The sequence below is a fragment of the Lissotriton helveticus genome, chromosome 5_1 (assembly GCF_964261635.1).
Source record: "Lissotriton helveticus chromosome 5_1, aLisHel1.1, whole genome shotgun sequence".
NCBI classification, from domain to species: domain Eukaryota; kingdom Metazoa; phylum Chordata; class Amphibia; order Caudata; family Salamandridae; genus Lissotriton; species Lissotriton helveticus.
In genome coordinates, this window is record NC_136065.1 from 468,359,124 (window position 1) to 468,375,842 (window position 16,719).

Consider the following 16,719-nt stretch of genomic DNA (forward strand, 5'->3'; position numbering starts at 1 on the left):
AATAAAAAGGTGTTATTTATTGATCAGTCTCTTTTCTCGTACAAGAGAAATGGATCGATATTATTGCAATACTTATAGTTAAGTAAAGTGCATACATTAAAAGCAATAGTATAAAATAATACTGTAAAAACATTGATATGGTTTCTGAGCCATATGATGTTTAAAATGATTAAAATATATTTACATACACATATACATTTGACTAAACGTACTCAACTGGTGTTTCTAAATACGCCTACCCCGTGTACCTGACCTAAGTCTAATGCGTGGGCGGGAATAGAAAGTTACAGTTTTAAGTTAAGTTTGTTTTTGCCAAGTGAATAACTAAAGAATTCTCTGTGAGGGGTTATTCAGTTCTGTACCTGGAATTTAGGATGAATGAGGAATGGTATCTCTTTCTCTGCTCTCGATATTCCAGGCTGCCTGCGAGGGCTGCCCGAAAGCGCCGGTGCTGGGTCTCTCGGCTTGAGATAGCAGCGCGTCTCTCAGCGCGTCAGGAAGGCGGGGCTGCTGCCAGCGGGGTCTGCTTCTGCTCTCGGCTTCGGCAAGTATGGCTGCTCCGTCTCGTCACCACGCGTGTGTTTGCATAGGGCAAGATCGGCAATATTTATACCTTAAAGGTGCCGAGATTGACGTAAGGATGGACATAGATACGTCAATAAAGATGTCATACGACTTGCTCGTTAGCACATTCTTTTACTGAAGTTCTCTGTGAAATCAAAACAATGGCCGCACGGATTTTCCAGGTTGTCATAGGTTTGATTTGTTATGAGAACGTCGTATGCCTTATCAGGGGCTGGAGGAATGTCGCTTGTCTAATTAGATCTCAAGCGTTATGACCTAATCAGATAACACGTTCCTGTGCCGTAGTGTGACTGCGTCAGATAACGGTATCTGCATCATGGGGGCTGTTCTTGCCTCATGGGCTGACTGTTAGTTAACTTGATAGTTAGTTTAACCAGAATAGGGTCAGGAATAGGGGGATCGATTCAGAACCTATAGGAATACATGACACCCACTCCACGCTAACTATGGTCATATTTACTAATCTATGCATAGTATAACATAGTACAACATACTATAGAGTATAGTGTATACCTTACCACCCCAAAATACATAAATGCATTTTGAAATTTTCAAATATACTGAAAAATTGCAGTCATATATATTGTATGCACTTAAGCTATGAATTAAACGCTAAAGTAAACACGCATTTGTAGACATTATTGCTTATTTGGTATATGAGAAATACACATGAAATGGCTCTTAATATGGCTATACAGAAAGGAAGTTCGAGACCATCTCATCACATAATAAAATATTTGTGAACATCCCAGCGGGCAACTAAAGTTTATAAAGTATCTAAAAATAGAAATCTTAGTTCTCTAGGAATAGTTTCTTACTTTAAGCAGAAGATAAGTGTCCCGAAAAATTTGTGAAAAATAATTTGGGGCTGCTAAAAAATTGTTGTCCGTGAACTGGTGGGAAGAATTGTTCATGTGACTTTATTTTTAAAGTTGAAGGCCGAATTCAGGGAACGCCGTGTGCGAGCTTGCTCAAAAGTCTCTATTTCTGTTCCGGAGAGAACATCATATCATTAAGGCTTTCGAAAAAACTGTCAACAGCTTCATGGGAAAGTTCCACTAAGTCGATAATAGGGGTAACCATGCATTTGTGCGCATGATTGTCTGCATTGACATTCTGATTCGCATTGCTGACAGAAGGTCGTACCTGTTCAATGCTGCTCTCATCTTGAACTTCACTACTCTTCAATCGTAGTGGTGAAGATTCCAGGAATGCCGTCATCAGGATTGGTAGCCTTTGAGGGCAGCACAAAGCGTGAACCTTGGTAGGAACCAACAATGTATCTGCATCCACTGGCGCATCCGATTGTAGCGTCAGACAGGTGTCTAACACGCATTCTTCTCCGCATAGCAGACATCTCAATACAGGTAAAACACATCTTTGCCACATTGGTCGAAATGATAGAAACCAAGTCATGTTCAGGTCTCTAAGCCGGGATAGTCCCAGGATTTTTGATATCCGGTCCCGGTATCCAATGGCTAGGATTGTATCTTCCATTGTCGCGAGAGTTTGATCTGTGACATGGGTTGCCATAACGAAAAATAAGGACTAAGAATAGTATTCCTGCAATTAGTCCCAGGATCAGGGGAAGTCCGCCAAAAATCGAATGGACGAAATCTGGAAAAATACCCAGTATGGCTTTGAATGGTGTTAATGCCATCGAAAATACTGTCTTAAATACCTTTGAGACCCCAGTGGTATCAGAAATATTTAAGATTTCGCTCAGGATTTCCGCGAAATGTACGGGGGAATTAGTTGATAATAATGTATGTATCTCTGCAGTCGTCCTTGCGACTTGTAGATCATACGTTTCTTTTGATGACGTGAGCCTTGTAGGCGTCTGAAGAAGCACTGTTTTCATTCTGCTTAAAGTATCTATTCGAATAGAAGTAATTTTCAAATTGGGCCATGCCCTTGCCTCCCTGTCTGGAAAGGAGCTGGGGAATAAAGAACGTCCACAGCACTTGACCTTCGCCGTCGTAGTGACTAGATAAGGAGTCCCGGGCATAAGACTACAACATCTGCGGTCTACAATAAGAATGTAACTCCCATTATAGAGTCTTTGAAAGAAAGGTTCTATTTCAGTTGCAGGTGCGCCTTGCTGGTGACATGAAAGGTTGTATGAATTCCCTTCACAGGCTCCATGCAAACTAATTCCGTTACACAGAAGCGTGCCGCTTAGTGACATAGCACAATTGTTGCCACTAAGAAACACTTTCTGTCCTTTATTACTGACACATGCATGTGAATAGGGCAGGTTCCAAGTTGTTTTAAGGTACCCCTTTCCCAATTTCTCGTACATGCCAGCCTGTATATATTTTTGGCAGTATTGAAACCTGAAGGTTGAGATTGGAATATTTATGATTCCGTGGATTATCCATTCACTGACAGGTCGTTCTGACATTGTCATTGGTAATCTTTCTAGTTTTTCAATGCTCAAGATTGTATAATCAGCACCCTTTTGCGCCATACCGATTTGTCTATCAGTAAGGTTAAAGATTTGGAATAGTGACGTTGTGTTGATTAAACGCCAAGGCACATAGCCTGAACGCAGATTTTGTAACGTCCAGCCAAGCTGTACAATAGAACGCAATTGTGACTGACCATGTTGTAATAACAGTAAGTCTTGCGATAATATATCGATTGCTGACGACACAATGCTGTCCAAAGAAAAAATTCTGGAGGACAGAGTCATTAACCCATTGTCCACTACAGAAAGTGATTTTTCCAAATTAATACGGTCAATTTCCCGTATTCTCTCTGCTGTTTCAATTTGAGTAACCTTCCAGGCCTCATTGTATGCTGCATATACAGAGGCTGCTTTGAAACGCTTTTGACGCTGTTTGCGTGGTCCCATTATGAAATCACGCAAGTCAGCACCATCAGTAAGTAAAGTTAGGTGTTGCTTAATTTCAGGCAGTGTGGAAGTTTGTAGCCATTGAAGGCATAATTTGCCCACACTGTAGGTTGTTATTATTCCTGGGTGATGTCTTTGGGGATATCTAGGGTCTGGCCTGGTCATTTTGAAACCCTGTGTTTTATTCAGGAATCTATCTTGACAGTTATTTGTATCTGTGGGCCAGATCAACCATTGTTTCCAATCAGGATGTGTTCTGTTTTGGTTTAATATATGGTTTACGTCTATCTCTTCATCTGTATCAGAGTTATTGCTAAACATTATTGGCTTTGGAATAGACGGTTTATTTAAATCTTTGATTTTGGCTAATCCAAGACAGGTGGTTTGTTGAACAGTGTCATTTAAAAATATCATTTGTTCTGGGATCATGCAGGCTCTAAACAAAGCTTCTAAACCTTGTACTTGCCAATCTTTTGTACCCCAAACACTTTTCAAATCAACATTTTTGTCCCAATAATCAAATCCAAAGGTATTCATTTTTTCGAAGAATGAATCTGAATATATCAATTTTGTGTTGGTTATCATGGTTTTCATCCCTGTCTTGTTTGACATTTTAAAATAAAATGTTTCAGCATTACTTGTGTTAAAACCTGAAAAATATGAATATTTGTCATAAACGGTTCTTGAGCTCCCTTTTGGAGGTGTTGCACAATGTTCCCATTGATTATAATTTAAAACATTTCTAGGTTGTGCAGATTTATGCAAAAAATGATTACCATAGTGGTTATAGCAATACATACTATCATAATTTGTAGAACCTTGCAAATAATCATGTTTTGTAAATTTAGCAGACATTACTAGATCAGACATCATGTTGTTAATGCTTTCGAAGTCCCAATCATCAGCAAATGAGTTTGGTTTTGTAAAGTCACTCAAGGAGATCTTGATTTGGTGTGGGTATTTCAGGATCTCGACCGGACCATAAATTTCATAGTCAGTGTTGTCCCAGGCTACCCCACCAGGTATCGGATTGGCTGTGAAGTTGGCTGAAGAAAGTTCTCTTTTCTTGACGTGTGAAGATGTGTGTGGTTTGAGGACCAAGTTGATGTTCTGACTTGCTGTGTCCATTTTAGCATATTTTCCCTCAATGAAGCGTCCCAAAGTAAATACCATGATGAGCCAAAGTATGAGGATAAATGCACCAAAACCCACCCAAAATTCAATCCATGGAGAAATCAGATATGTTTCTTTCAGTTGTTTCAAAAGTTCCTTAGCTTTGTCTTTAAAGGATTTTGATGATGGCTGTGTCTTTGATTCACTGAAGCCTTCAGAGGAATCATCGAAGTTGATGAAGTACCCGGATGCAGTTCTGTCAATTGTTCCAATTGCTTCAGGATTTTTGTTTCTTGCATTTTCACTTGGTACTTCATTGTAGATTGGTGTGTCTCTGCTAAATGTTTTTATTTGGGTTGTCAGAGGTCTGAGTTCTATTGCTTTGTTGCATAGTCCTTGTTGTTCTTCTGTAGGCGTTTCGAATGTGATGAGCCTCTTTGTTAAGACCTCTGTACTGGTACCAAACCTTGGTGTTCTGCTACTTATTGGGAGTCCACTTGGCCTACTGTTTGTTATCGGCCACATGTTGTGGTTTTACCAGGTCGATGGATACAACTCGGTTCTCCTTTTTACCAGCAAGTGGCGGTAGTACAACTGATCTTGTCCCGTTGACAGACAAGACAGGAACTGCTTTTCTGTAAGAAGGCCCAAATTCCTTCTTTACCGCAATCTTCTCCCTGACTAGATCCCCGACTTTTGGAATCCAGACAGGTCTTGCTGGGACAGGTGGTGATTCTTCAGTGGTTGTTGGCTGTTGTTTCAACTGTATGTTGCTCAGGTCTTTTCTTGTTTTGTTTAAGTCCTGCAAAATAGCCAAACGGTCTTTGACATCAAAGCTTTTTTCTTTAACCACTGAAGTCTGACTATCAAGGTCAGAGATTATCATTCTAGTTCCAAATAATAATTCGTACGGACTGAATCCCTTCAGAGAATTTCTTGGCAAGTTATTTAGACTACGTTGGACACTTATTAGATGTTTGACCCACCCAGCTCCCGAACCTAATATCCTTTCCATTATAGATTGCTTTCTGCCTTGGTTTTTTCTTTACACCATCCCGTACCCTCAGGAAGGAAGTGAGAAGATTCCCGCTGGGCTGTGCTCATTTGGCCATGTTTCCCCCCCGGCCGGAGGGCTTGAGTGAAAACAATGGTCGAACGTAGCATGCTCTTAGCGTATATGCCATTTAGACTCGCAAATCTTTGTATAACAGTCCGGACGTCAGCCAAGTGCTGGTGATCTACATTATAAGTGGAAACTAGCCTGTATATGTTAATCGCAAGCCCTGCTTTTTACTGGTGATATTATCTGCCTTGATACGACGAGGTATTAAACTGTTTCTCTCCCCACTGCGATCTCTGTTGCAGTTTGGGCAGTTTTTTACAAACATGGTGTAATGCAGGCTCATGCCTGGCCACCAGTACCGTGATTGTAGTTCTTCCAGAGAATCTTTCAGTTTGAGGTGTCTGAGACCCTCGCCCATGTGTGCGTCTGCGATTAACAAGCTTCTCCTGTCCATGTTTGGAATCACTCTATCCCCCACTCCAGGGATTCGAGCAAAAGGGACGGAGTTCGCATCGATTATGTATGTATAATTGAGTGGATAGTTGATCGGTAACGCTGAGCAGTCGCCTTTTGATGACGTTTTCACCGCCAGCATTGTTTCACCGTCAATGTATTTTAATGTACGCTTTTTTCGATCTACGGGAGCCGGTTTAGTGGCTGCCGCTGCGGCTGCTTCAGCCAATGAATTCCCCACAACGTGAACGCCATCACGCTGATGACTCAGTGAGTGTGTCACGTGAGTCTTTGGTAGTTCTTTTTTTCAAAAGAGCTACTTGTTCCCAGAGCAGTTTCTGCTTTATTGGTGCATCTGTGTCATCTTTGTAACCGTTCTGAATCCATGTCTGCAAATCCTTGTTATATGCTTTGACGCAGTAATATGAATCTGACACTATAAGTGTCGGGAATTCGCGATCCGCATTATCTAGCGCCATTTTCAAAGCTATTATTTCAGTTTGTAGTTCTGAATTAGTTTCTACTGAGTGTGATTTTGTTAATAGAGGTCTTAGTTTACCTCCCCGCCACACTTCTTTTGTAATCTCACATGTGGGGTTGTATGCTTGTTCTCCCCAAACGGAGGGTTGAGCATGTCCGTCTGTATAGATTACACAGGCGTAATGTCGTAGAGCAGAATGTCGATTGGCAGAGGATACGTCTTTTCATACTTTAGATTTTTTACTTCTTCTAGTTCTGGATCAAAGTAGTAGTATACTTTGTCCGTTGTGATGGAATTCACCCATTGTATCCATTCCGGATTCAATGCTGTTGTTGGTAAATTACACGGTGTTGTTAGTGCCTCCAAGGCTGATTCTGCTGTTCTGACTGTGATATGTCTACCGTCAGCTATGTCTTTTTCTCTAGCTATTGCGGTTTGAACTGCACGAATGATTTTTTCTGTATTACTGAATTTCTGTTCAGCTTCTGTATACAAGTGTGATTTGAATGCAATTGGTACCTTTTCTCCCTCATTAGAGGTAAGGTATGTGAATCCGCATCTCCCTGGGATGACTCGAATCACAAGATTGCGTGTGTTATCACGTGTTTCTAATTTTGTTTTAATTAGCATGTCTGTTTGTAAGGATCTCAAAATTTCTGTGTGTGTTTGAGTCCAATTGGATTTTTTGAAGTCTGGTTTAATTAGATCATAAAGGGGTTTGACCCTTTCTGCGTAATTTGTAATGTATGTTCTTCCGAAATTTAGGAAGCCTAGAATTGACTGTAGGTTTTTTAGTGTTTTAGGAGCTTGGATTACGGCACATTTCTCTAGGAAATTGTCTGCCAGGCTTTTACCTTCACTTGATAACTCATATCCTAAGAACAGGACTGTCAGATGGGCAATTCTGGACTTTTTAAAGTTGAATTTGTAACCCTCTGCTGCGAACCCAAGTATTATAGTGTTCACTCTTTTCAAGTGAGTATCCAAGTCATCATCCGTTAAGTAAATGTCATCGACATAAGATAATGCTTCATCATCATATAGTTGTAGTAATTCTGTTACTCTCGCTGAGAATACTCCCGGGCTATTCTTGTACCCCTGGGCTAACCGACAGAATTGCTTTTGAGTGCCATTTACTGAGAATGCAGTTAAATATCTGCTCTCAGGTGCTATGTTTTGACAAAAGAATCCATTGGAGATGTCCAAGGTTGTTTTGTATTTTTTGCGCACTATGTTATTCATTAGTGCAGCACTGTGTGAGTTTTGCACTGCAAAGGTTTTGCAACATGTGTTAAGGTGTCGGTAATCCAAAACTAGACGATATGAATTGTCTGGTTTGGAGACCGGAAACAAAGGATTGTTCATTTGTGAGGTGCAAGTTTCAATCACCCCCTGGTATTCTAGCTGATCTAGTATTTCATTTACCTGTTTTTTAGCTTCTTGCTTAATTGGGTACTGCCTTTGTGCAGTAGGTTGTGATTTTAACTGGATTTTGTGAGGAGGAGAATCCTCATCCCATCCTACATGATTTTTATATAAAGCAGGTGCTAAGGCCACTGCCCACTTTCTAGCAAGTGTGTATTTTTTATGAATCGGGATTTGATTCGAGAAGGCAGGCATAATTACTTCTTCGCCATGAGGGCACTCCCTGACAAACTCTGGTGGCCAGTCTTTTTCAGCTAGAAGGATGTCATAACCCTTGGAGAGGTTATCCCAAAATAGTCCCCTTATTTTCCTAGTCTTATCTCCCTCTATACGTAATGTTATCTCGTATATCTTGTGGGGCTTGCTAACTCTGGTGTCTGCAGTTTCCACTTGAAGGTATTCATTCGTGTCCACTGTCTCCAGATGATTCATAAGGACTTTGCGAGCTATGCTCACTTCTGCTGCGCTGTCTAGCATTGTCTGAGCCCACTCTCCGTTTTTCAGTTGTGTCCTCAGTATTCTCGGCATTGTTAACTACCTTGATACTGGCTACCTTCTTTTTTGGAAATTGTAATTTCTTTTTTAGCTGAGCAGGTTCCTTGTCTTTGGACTTGGCGTGCTCTTCTCTTTGTTCTGATCGTCCTCTTCTTTCCGATTTCTGCGAGGAATTCTGAAAAGATTGAGAGGGACGTGTATCAATGTCTTGATATCTATCAGGTTTTTTAATATTATCCCTATTTCTAAGGTTATATCGTTTCCCAGAGGGGTCACTCTGGGGTGACCTGTGTCTCTGGTTCGGAGATTTCTCCCTTCGCCTAGGAGACCTTCCTCGGGACTGGAATTTCTTTTCTTTTGGATTGGATTGTTTGTTTCCATCCCAGTTCTTTTTTGGTGAATTATTATTAAAAAATATTTTTTCTGGACTTTCAGTCAGTTGCGGTTTTACTGGTATTCCACCTAAACTATCTCTACCTAGTTCTTCATAATATTTTTCTATGATTCTGGCAATTTCAGTTGGTTGGTCTGCTATATCTGTCTCTTTTAACCTCTGGCGGATCGCCACGTTTGCTGCTTCACCTTTTATATTGGCTAATAATATAGCCGAGACCTGCTTGAAGTCTTTCAGTAATTTCATACCAAGAGTTAAAGCTGGTTCTGGACCGTATTCATCTTGAATTTGTTTTAGCACATCTGGTATTACCGAAATGGATGGAACACCGTGCGTTTTTGTGTAGATTGAAGCAAAGACTGTACCCCAAGTGTCACAGTCCTCTATGTGTGGTGCGACTCCCATTGGGAGACATATAGTCAGAATCCTGTGTTTTTCTATCGGGGTGGTGTCAGGAAACACCGCCTCTATTTGGGTGATTTTCTGTGCCAACCAGAATGGTATTTGTTCCCGTTTAGCCGGAACTTTACCTAGGCAGGATTGGATGTTCTGTGGTGTGATTTTATTTGTGTTCCCCTGGTGAGGGGTCAGCTGTGGAAGTTTAATCGCTGGCTGAATTGTTGAAGTCCGCATTACATACTGAACTAATTGTCTATGAATTTTTAGTAATTGTTTTAGCTGTATTAACAGCTCTCCAGTAGACATCCCTTCGATGTCTGGGTGTGGTGTGTATCCGGCTAAGACCGGCCACGTTGCTCCTGGTCTTCCTAAAGGACCGAGCCTTGTAATGTGATTGTTATGTATTAGGGCGCCATCAAATAAGAGCAAATGCTCTTGGAATTTGAGTGGTACTTCCACCTCCTCGAAAGGAGTGTAAATGTCGGGTGGAACCTCTATTTTGTAATAGTGGAAGTACTTTGTTACAGCATTTGCTGCTGGAAAATGTATCCATGAATAGTATACCTCTGTCTGCCGATATTCGTGTGCCTCAATTACGAATATGACTGTGCCACCTCTAGGTGTCAGTCCATTTTCTAAAAGTTTTAAGGTTATAGATCTCTTTTTGCTGACCGGAATGAGTATTATATCCGCGTCTGCATCCTTTAGTGCAGTATCTGCTGCTGCTATTTCAGCTGCTAATCTAACTGCCTCTCTTTCATCATCACTGTCTGACATTTTACCGACAGGATGGTTATTTTGTTTGTTTGCAGATCAGGTTTCTTTATGGAACAGAGATTAGATGCACAATATTTTGGAACAGTGTATCCTTCAACGTTGACTAAACCAAGAACCTTACATAGGAGTTCCCTCCTGTGCGGTTTTGGAGGATATTACCTTTCACCCACTCCAGACGTCTTTGGAGAATTTGGGAAAAGGGGTCTGAGTGAGAAAGCACGACTGAGTTACTCTAAATGTCTTACGTTAGTTTTATCGCCCTTTCCAAACGCGTTGGGCGCCATGTAGTGTAGTTCCTATTTTCCCAATAGGCTCTGCACATTGGAATAATACCTACAGCAGTAAAGGCCTAGGCCAGACGTTAACTAGGTCTACTACTGTCGATACTACACTTAAGTTTTGGGTTTGCCAGCGTAGCTCAGAGTTCGCTAGAAACTTTCTCGAATGTTCAGGAAAGAATTAACTCCCCTGATTAGACAAGAAGGGATTTAGTTTCTGACAACCATAGAACATGACAACTTTGCTCTCCCCTAATCAAGAGTCAATCTCAAGAGTCGTGTGAGCACAAGGCAATTATTTTACTCAGTCAGTACGTGCATTCTTAGTCTCATCAGATTGTAGAGAAAAGGAAGAGACGGGCGTGTTCAATAAAAAGGTGTTATTTATTGATCAGTCTCTTTTCTCGTACAAGAGAAATGGATCGATATTATTGCAATACTTATAGTTAAGTAAAGTGCATACATTAAAAGCAATAGTATAAAATAATACTGTAAAAACATTGATATGGTTTCTGAGCCATATGATGTTTAAAATGATTAAAATATATTTACATACACATATACATTTGACTAAACGTACTCAACTGGTGTTTCTAAATACGCCTACCCCGTGTACCTGACCTAAGTCTAATGCGTGGGCGGGAATAGAAAGTTACAGTTTTAAGTTAAGTTTGTTTTTGCCAAGTGAATAACTAAAGAATTCTCTGTGAGGGGTTATTCAGTTCTGTACCTGGAATTTAGGATGAATGAGGAATGGTATCTCTTTCTCTGCTCTCGATATTCCAGGCTGCCTGCGAGGGCTGCCCGAAAGTGCCGGTGCTGGGTCTCTCGGCTTGAGATAGCAGCGCGTCTCTCAGCGCGTCAGGAAGGCGGGGCTGCTGCCAGAGGGGTCTGCTTCTGCTCTCGGCTTCGGCAAGTATGGCTGCTCCGTCTCGTCACCACGCGTGTGTTTGCATAGGGCAAGATCGGCAATATTTATACCTTAAAGGTGCCGAGATTGACGTAAGGATGGACATAGATACGTCAATAAAGATGTCATACGACTTGCTCGTTAGCACATTCTTTTACTGAAGTTCTCTGTGAAATCAAAACAATGGCCGCACGGATTTTCCAGGTTGTCATAGGTTTGATTTGTTATGAGAACGTCGTATGCCTTATCAGGGGCTGGAGGAATGTCGCTTGTCTAATTAGATCTCAAGCGTTATGACCTAATCAGATAACACGTTCCTGTGCCGTAGTGTGACTGCGTCAGATAACGGTATCTGCATCATGGGGGCTGTTCTTGCCTCATGGGCTGACTGTTAGTTAACTTGATAGTTAGTTTAACCAGAATAGGGGGATCGATTCAGAACCTATAGGAATACATGACAGTTGGAGGAAGAGTGCATTAAAAATGTAAGGGGGAATTATGTTATTAATATCACAGAAAATTCCTTGCAGGGTAAACCAGTGTGTGAGATATCCTTAGGTGGAATTATAGTGGAGGTTTACGCTGATTCGGGCTCTCCATACACCATTGTTAATGAGGAGGTTTGGAGGAAGAAATTTGTGGGTAAAATTGGAAGCCATTTGAATGTATCTGACGTTTGCCCTGTGAGTTACACTGGTGAGAGAATTGAGATATTGGGTTTCAGATGGCTTACCTTTTTATTCCAAGGGAGAACCACTAGGGGGGAGTTATATGTGGCAAAGCTTGGACCATCGGTACTTGGGTGGTTCGATCAAAAGAATTTGAATATAATTTTGGACCCCAATAGTGTGGAAAAGGTTTTGATCATGGATGAGTGCAGCAAGCTGGGTAATGAAATGTGTAAAAGTTTTCCAAGTGTTTTTGGAAAAGAATTAGGAATGTTGAAGGGTTTTGAACATAGGAGTGTGCTGAAAGCGAATGCGGAACCGAAGGTGCATAAAGTAGGGCCCATCCCCATGTTAATTAGAGAAGATGTTAATAGGGAGTTACAAGGGTTACAGTCCAGGGGGATAATTGAGGAGGTGGAAACATCGGAGTGGATTTCTCCGATTGTGGTTGCGCGGAAACCCAATGGCAAGGTTCGGCTGTGCATTGATTTGCACCATTTGAACAATAATATTATAGTTGAGAAGTTTCCGCTACCAAAAATTAATAAAATGGTATCTTCGTTAAGGGGTGCCACATGGTTTTCAACAATTGATCTCTCTGCTGCTTACCACCAGGTGGAGTTAGAGCCCGAATCTAGGAGACTCACGGCATTTATCACGCCATTTGGTTGCTACCAGTTTAGGCGTATGCCGTTCAGGCTGGCGTCAGCTGCAGCTGTCTTCCAGCGTTTGATGCATAGATTGTTTGGGGAAATGGATATGGTTTCATTCTTTCAGGATGATATTTTGGTGGCAGCAGCGAACAAGACTGAACATGACTCTAGACTGGAACAGGTCCTTAATACTTTGCAGACGGCAGGATTAACGGTAGAGTTGTCAAAATGTAAGTTTGGTCAGAGAAGTGTGTCGTATTTGGGCCACATTATTAGTGAGGAGGGTGTCAGACCTAAGCCTGCACTGGTAGAAAGTATTGTAAATTCGACTGCACCTAGCACTAAAGAGGAGGTAAGGGCATTCCTTGGCATGGCCGAGTATTGTGCGAAGTTTATAAATAATTTCGCTTCAAAGATTTATAACATTTGCACTCTGTTGAAGAAAAATGCGAAGTTTGAGTGGACTATGAATTGTGAGGATGAATTTGCACAGATCAAAATGGATTTACAGAATGTGAATGCGCTTGAAGAGTGTGTTGATGACCCTTGGGGTAATTTTTGTGTGGTGCTGGTGCATGATTCAGGTGCATCTGCTATCAGCAATCAGCAATGGATGGAGGAACAAGATAAAGATGTGATTTTGAAAGAGGTTATGACTTACATTTGTAAGGGTTGGCCTAAGAAGAACTTTGTGAAAGGAGATTTATGTGCTTTTTGGGAAGTTAGGATGGAATTATCTCTTGAAAAGGATATACTCTTTAGGGGTGATAGGGTTGTTTCTCCTGTTTCTCTGAGACGGAAGGTTCTGGAATTATTTCATGAGGGGCATTTTGGCATTGTAAGGAGTAAATTGATTGTGAAGAATATGTTTTGGCGGCCAGGAATTGATAGGGACACGGAAAACTATGTGAGAAATTGTGATGTTTGTAATTCTGCTGACAAAACACTCAGGACTTTGAAACCCAGTATGTGTGAGGGGTTGCTTCCAGATCTTCCATGGGATACAGTTGCAGTGGATATCATTGGACCTATTGGAGAAATGAAAGAATTTGGTTTGGTGGCTATAGAGTTATTCACTAAATGGCCTATTGTCCGGTTTGTGGACAAAATAGACATGCATACTGTCCTTAAGTTCTTAGATAACATTTTCATTATGGAAGAGTTACCAGTTTGTATCTTGACAGACAATGGGATGCAGTTTATGTCGAATTTGGCGAAAGGTTATTTTGAGAAGTGTGGTGTCAGACACAAGACTACAGCTTTATATAATCCAAGTGGCAACGGCACAGTGGAAAGATTTAACAGAGTAATTAAGGGGATTATTCAGGCGGCTATTAACACGAAATTGGAATGTAACGTTCAGGTGCAAAAAGCTGTGTGGTCTTACAGGATAACATCTCAGACCAGTACTGGGTTATCTCCATTTGTCATGATGAGAGGCAGGTTGCCTAGATGTAAGGTCAACCCTGGTTGGCTTTTGGATGGGAAGGTTACACAATGGTCTCCGGTGAAGGTCAGGAATGAATTAGATTTGGTTCATGCTAAAAACAAAGAATTTTATGACAGACATCATGGTACCAAAGATGTTGAAGTCAAGGCAGGTGATTGGGTACGAGTTAGGAAACCTTTTAAAGTGCCTACAGGTGAGAGTCGTTTTGATTTGCCTCAGCAGGTAGTAGAGGTTTTGAGGAATTCAGTGAGACTGAGTGATGGGAAAGTGTGGAATCTTAAAAGTATTGCCATTAATCCTAAACAGGATAGAATGTTGGGTGCACAGGAACTTGACAATCAGAATAATTTTGATTGGATTGAGGACCACTTTGAGAATAGCTATTTGCAACCTCAACTAGCTAGTAATGATGTGAATGTGAATGAACTAGCTAATGATCTTTCTTTGGATGGAGTTTCTTCTTCCTGTAAGAGGGGGGGGGAGATGGTGGGAGATTGCAATTCTAATGTTGTCGATACTGTTCATGGGAAAAGAACAAGAGTTTTACCAGGTTGGCTAAAAGGGTATGTTATGTAATCTATTTGTTTATATTATGTTGGGTATTCCATTTTGTTTTTGTTTTTTTTCTCCTTTCTTTCTTTTCTTTTATTATTCTTTTCTTTGGTTATAGGGGGGGGGTGTGTTATATTGGTTACTTGTTTAATTGGTACTCTGTTACTTTAATGCTTGTGATCTCATTGCTGTAGAATATATGTAGAATGTATGGTCTTGTACCATTCCGGTGGGTGTCAGTTGTAATGGAGCATCTGCATGAGAAGGAGTTCACCTGGCACTCACCTGTATTCAAAGGACTTTTATTATACCAATAAAGGTATTTGGATTTAACCGGATTCATTCTTTACATAGAATGTCTACCGATTTGTTTCGGTCTTCACTGAGCCAAAATCGCCCGGAGTCTTGTAAAGGGAGACAAACATTACCTGTACCCGCTTCATATGGCCGAGTCACCCTCACCCCCCCCGACGCTGTGAAACTGATCCACAGAATCTGATCAGTTTCTTCGGGGAGCTGTCTGTGCCTGTGTATGGTTACACTAGGAAAATGCTTGACTCAGACCCAGGTGCCTCGTTCAGTATTTACCGTGTCTATAGGATAACCCTGATTTTAGAAACATTAAAAACAGGACGCAACTTAATACAGGCAAAAGTGCACAGATTTGTGGTCATAAGGACTATCCCTCGTGTGAAGAAGGTCTTGGATGTACGTTAAATTCTCAAGGACAGATTCCTTCCCATCCTCTAATTATTCAGAGTACTGAATGTGGGATTAGTGCATCAGTGGATCTAGTTGTGCACATAAACGATTTAGGTGAAAATATGGGTTGGTTATTCCACTGATGCACAGGAAGAAAAGTTAACAAGGGTAAAACAGATAGAGCAACTCAATAATCTGTTGCTTGATTATGTATAGGACCCTTCTACGAAATATCCACGGAACAGACCACAGCGGTATATGATATTTACAAGTAAAACTAGAACTTAAACAACAGTGAAGCACAAAGCATAATGCCAAGATGGCTCACAAAAAGGACTTTTACACTCCTCTTAATAGGGTTAAGAAAGAGTAAAGAGTTGTACTCTTATCGACACACCGTCCGAAGGGAAAGCATCTATATTACACTCTGGCGTAAAACACTATACAGGGTAGACGATGAAGAAAGTTAACACCAGTAGAACCCATATGTTGGTAGCTGTTGAGCAAATAAATACTAGCAGATACCCTGAGTGACACAGAATGGTTTAAGAATCTTATAATGCAGTGATGACCCAAAGAGATGAGTAGTCTTATGGGAACCTTTGTTAGAAGTGTCAGTCAAATATACGTTTATATAACAAAGTAGATTAAATAATAGTATGTTACCTTCCAAGGCTGCTGTACCCCCACTGCATGGGGTTTTGCTCTGTGAGTTTCATTCCATAGGAAGGTACATTCATATTTGCTGTTTCTGTAAGACATAGAATAAAAGATCAATGTGTGAGATGGTGTCTCAAGACAGATTGGGCGTATCGTAATTTATTTATTCAAGTTATAAAGCGCCTGAATCACCCCAGGAGGTGTATCTCAGCGCTAAAGGTGTTCATTTATTTATTTAATTTATAAAGCGCCTGAATCAACCCCCGAAGGGGGTAATGCCATGTGGACTTCCGTTACTTTAGACACAGTCAGGTCTAGCTCTTCCAACAACTTCCTAAAGCAAACCCCACCCTTTTCTTGCATTTTCATAAGTACCTCTGCCCCCGACTGATATAACAACAACTTCACATGCATCCAGGGAGCAGGTTTTCTTGCAGCCATTTTCAAATCTATCTGATGTGACCTTGTTTGTTGGGTGGGGTTTTTGGGTAGAGGTAGAATGTTTACTTTGCAATGGCCAAGGGGCCTGTGTCCCACTGGAATGTGCTATTTTGGGTCTAGCTCAGTATTCAGTTGCTGAGTGTTGGCTGAACCTGTTTGGAAGTGTTTCCTTCTGACAAATTACTGTTGTTGCATCACCACGTCCATGGAGATTTGTTGTTGTAACACTATCCTTTCCTCCATCCTCCTCCGTCTATACAGCACTACTTTGCATTACTTTAGAGCTACTTTAGAGCTAAATGCCAAAACAACACTTTGTGGCGGCTTGGAATCACTTTTGTGACACAAACCGTGACCAGAGTG

General features: G+C 41.1%; 1 protein-coding gene across 1 annotated transcript in view; it reads right to left on the bottom strand.

Annotated features, from left to right (window-relative positions):
* LOC144753225 (sperm flagellar protein 1-like) overlaps nt 1-16,719 on the bottom strand; it is a 135,215-nt gene that overhangs the window by 47,276 nt on the left and 71,220 nt on the right. The window contains exon 5 of the mRNA XM_078640986.1: nt 15,922-16,006. Within this exon, the coding sequence (XP_078497112.1) occupies nt 15,922-16,006 (85 nt within the window). The remainder of the gene's footprint in view (nt 1-15,921; nt 16,007-16,719) is intronic.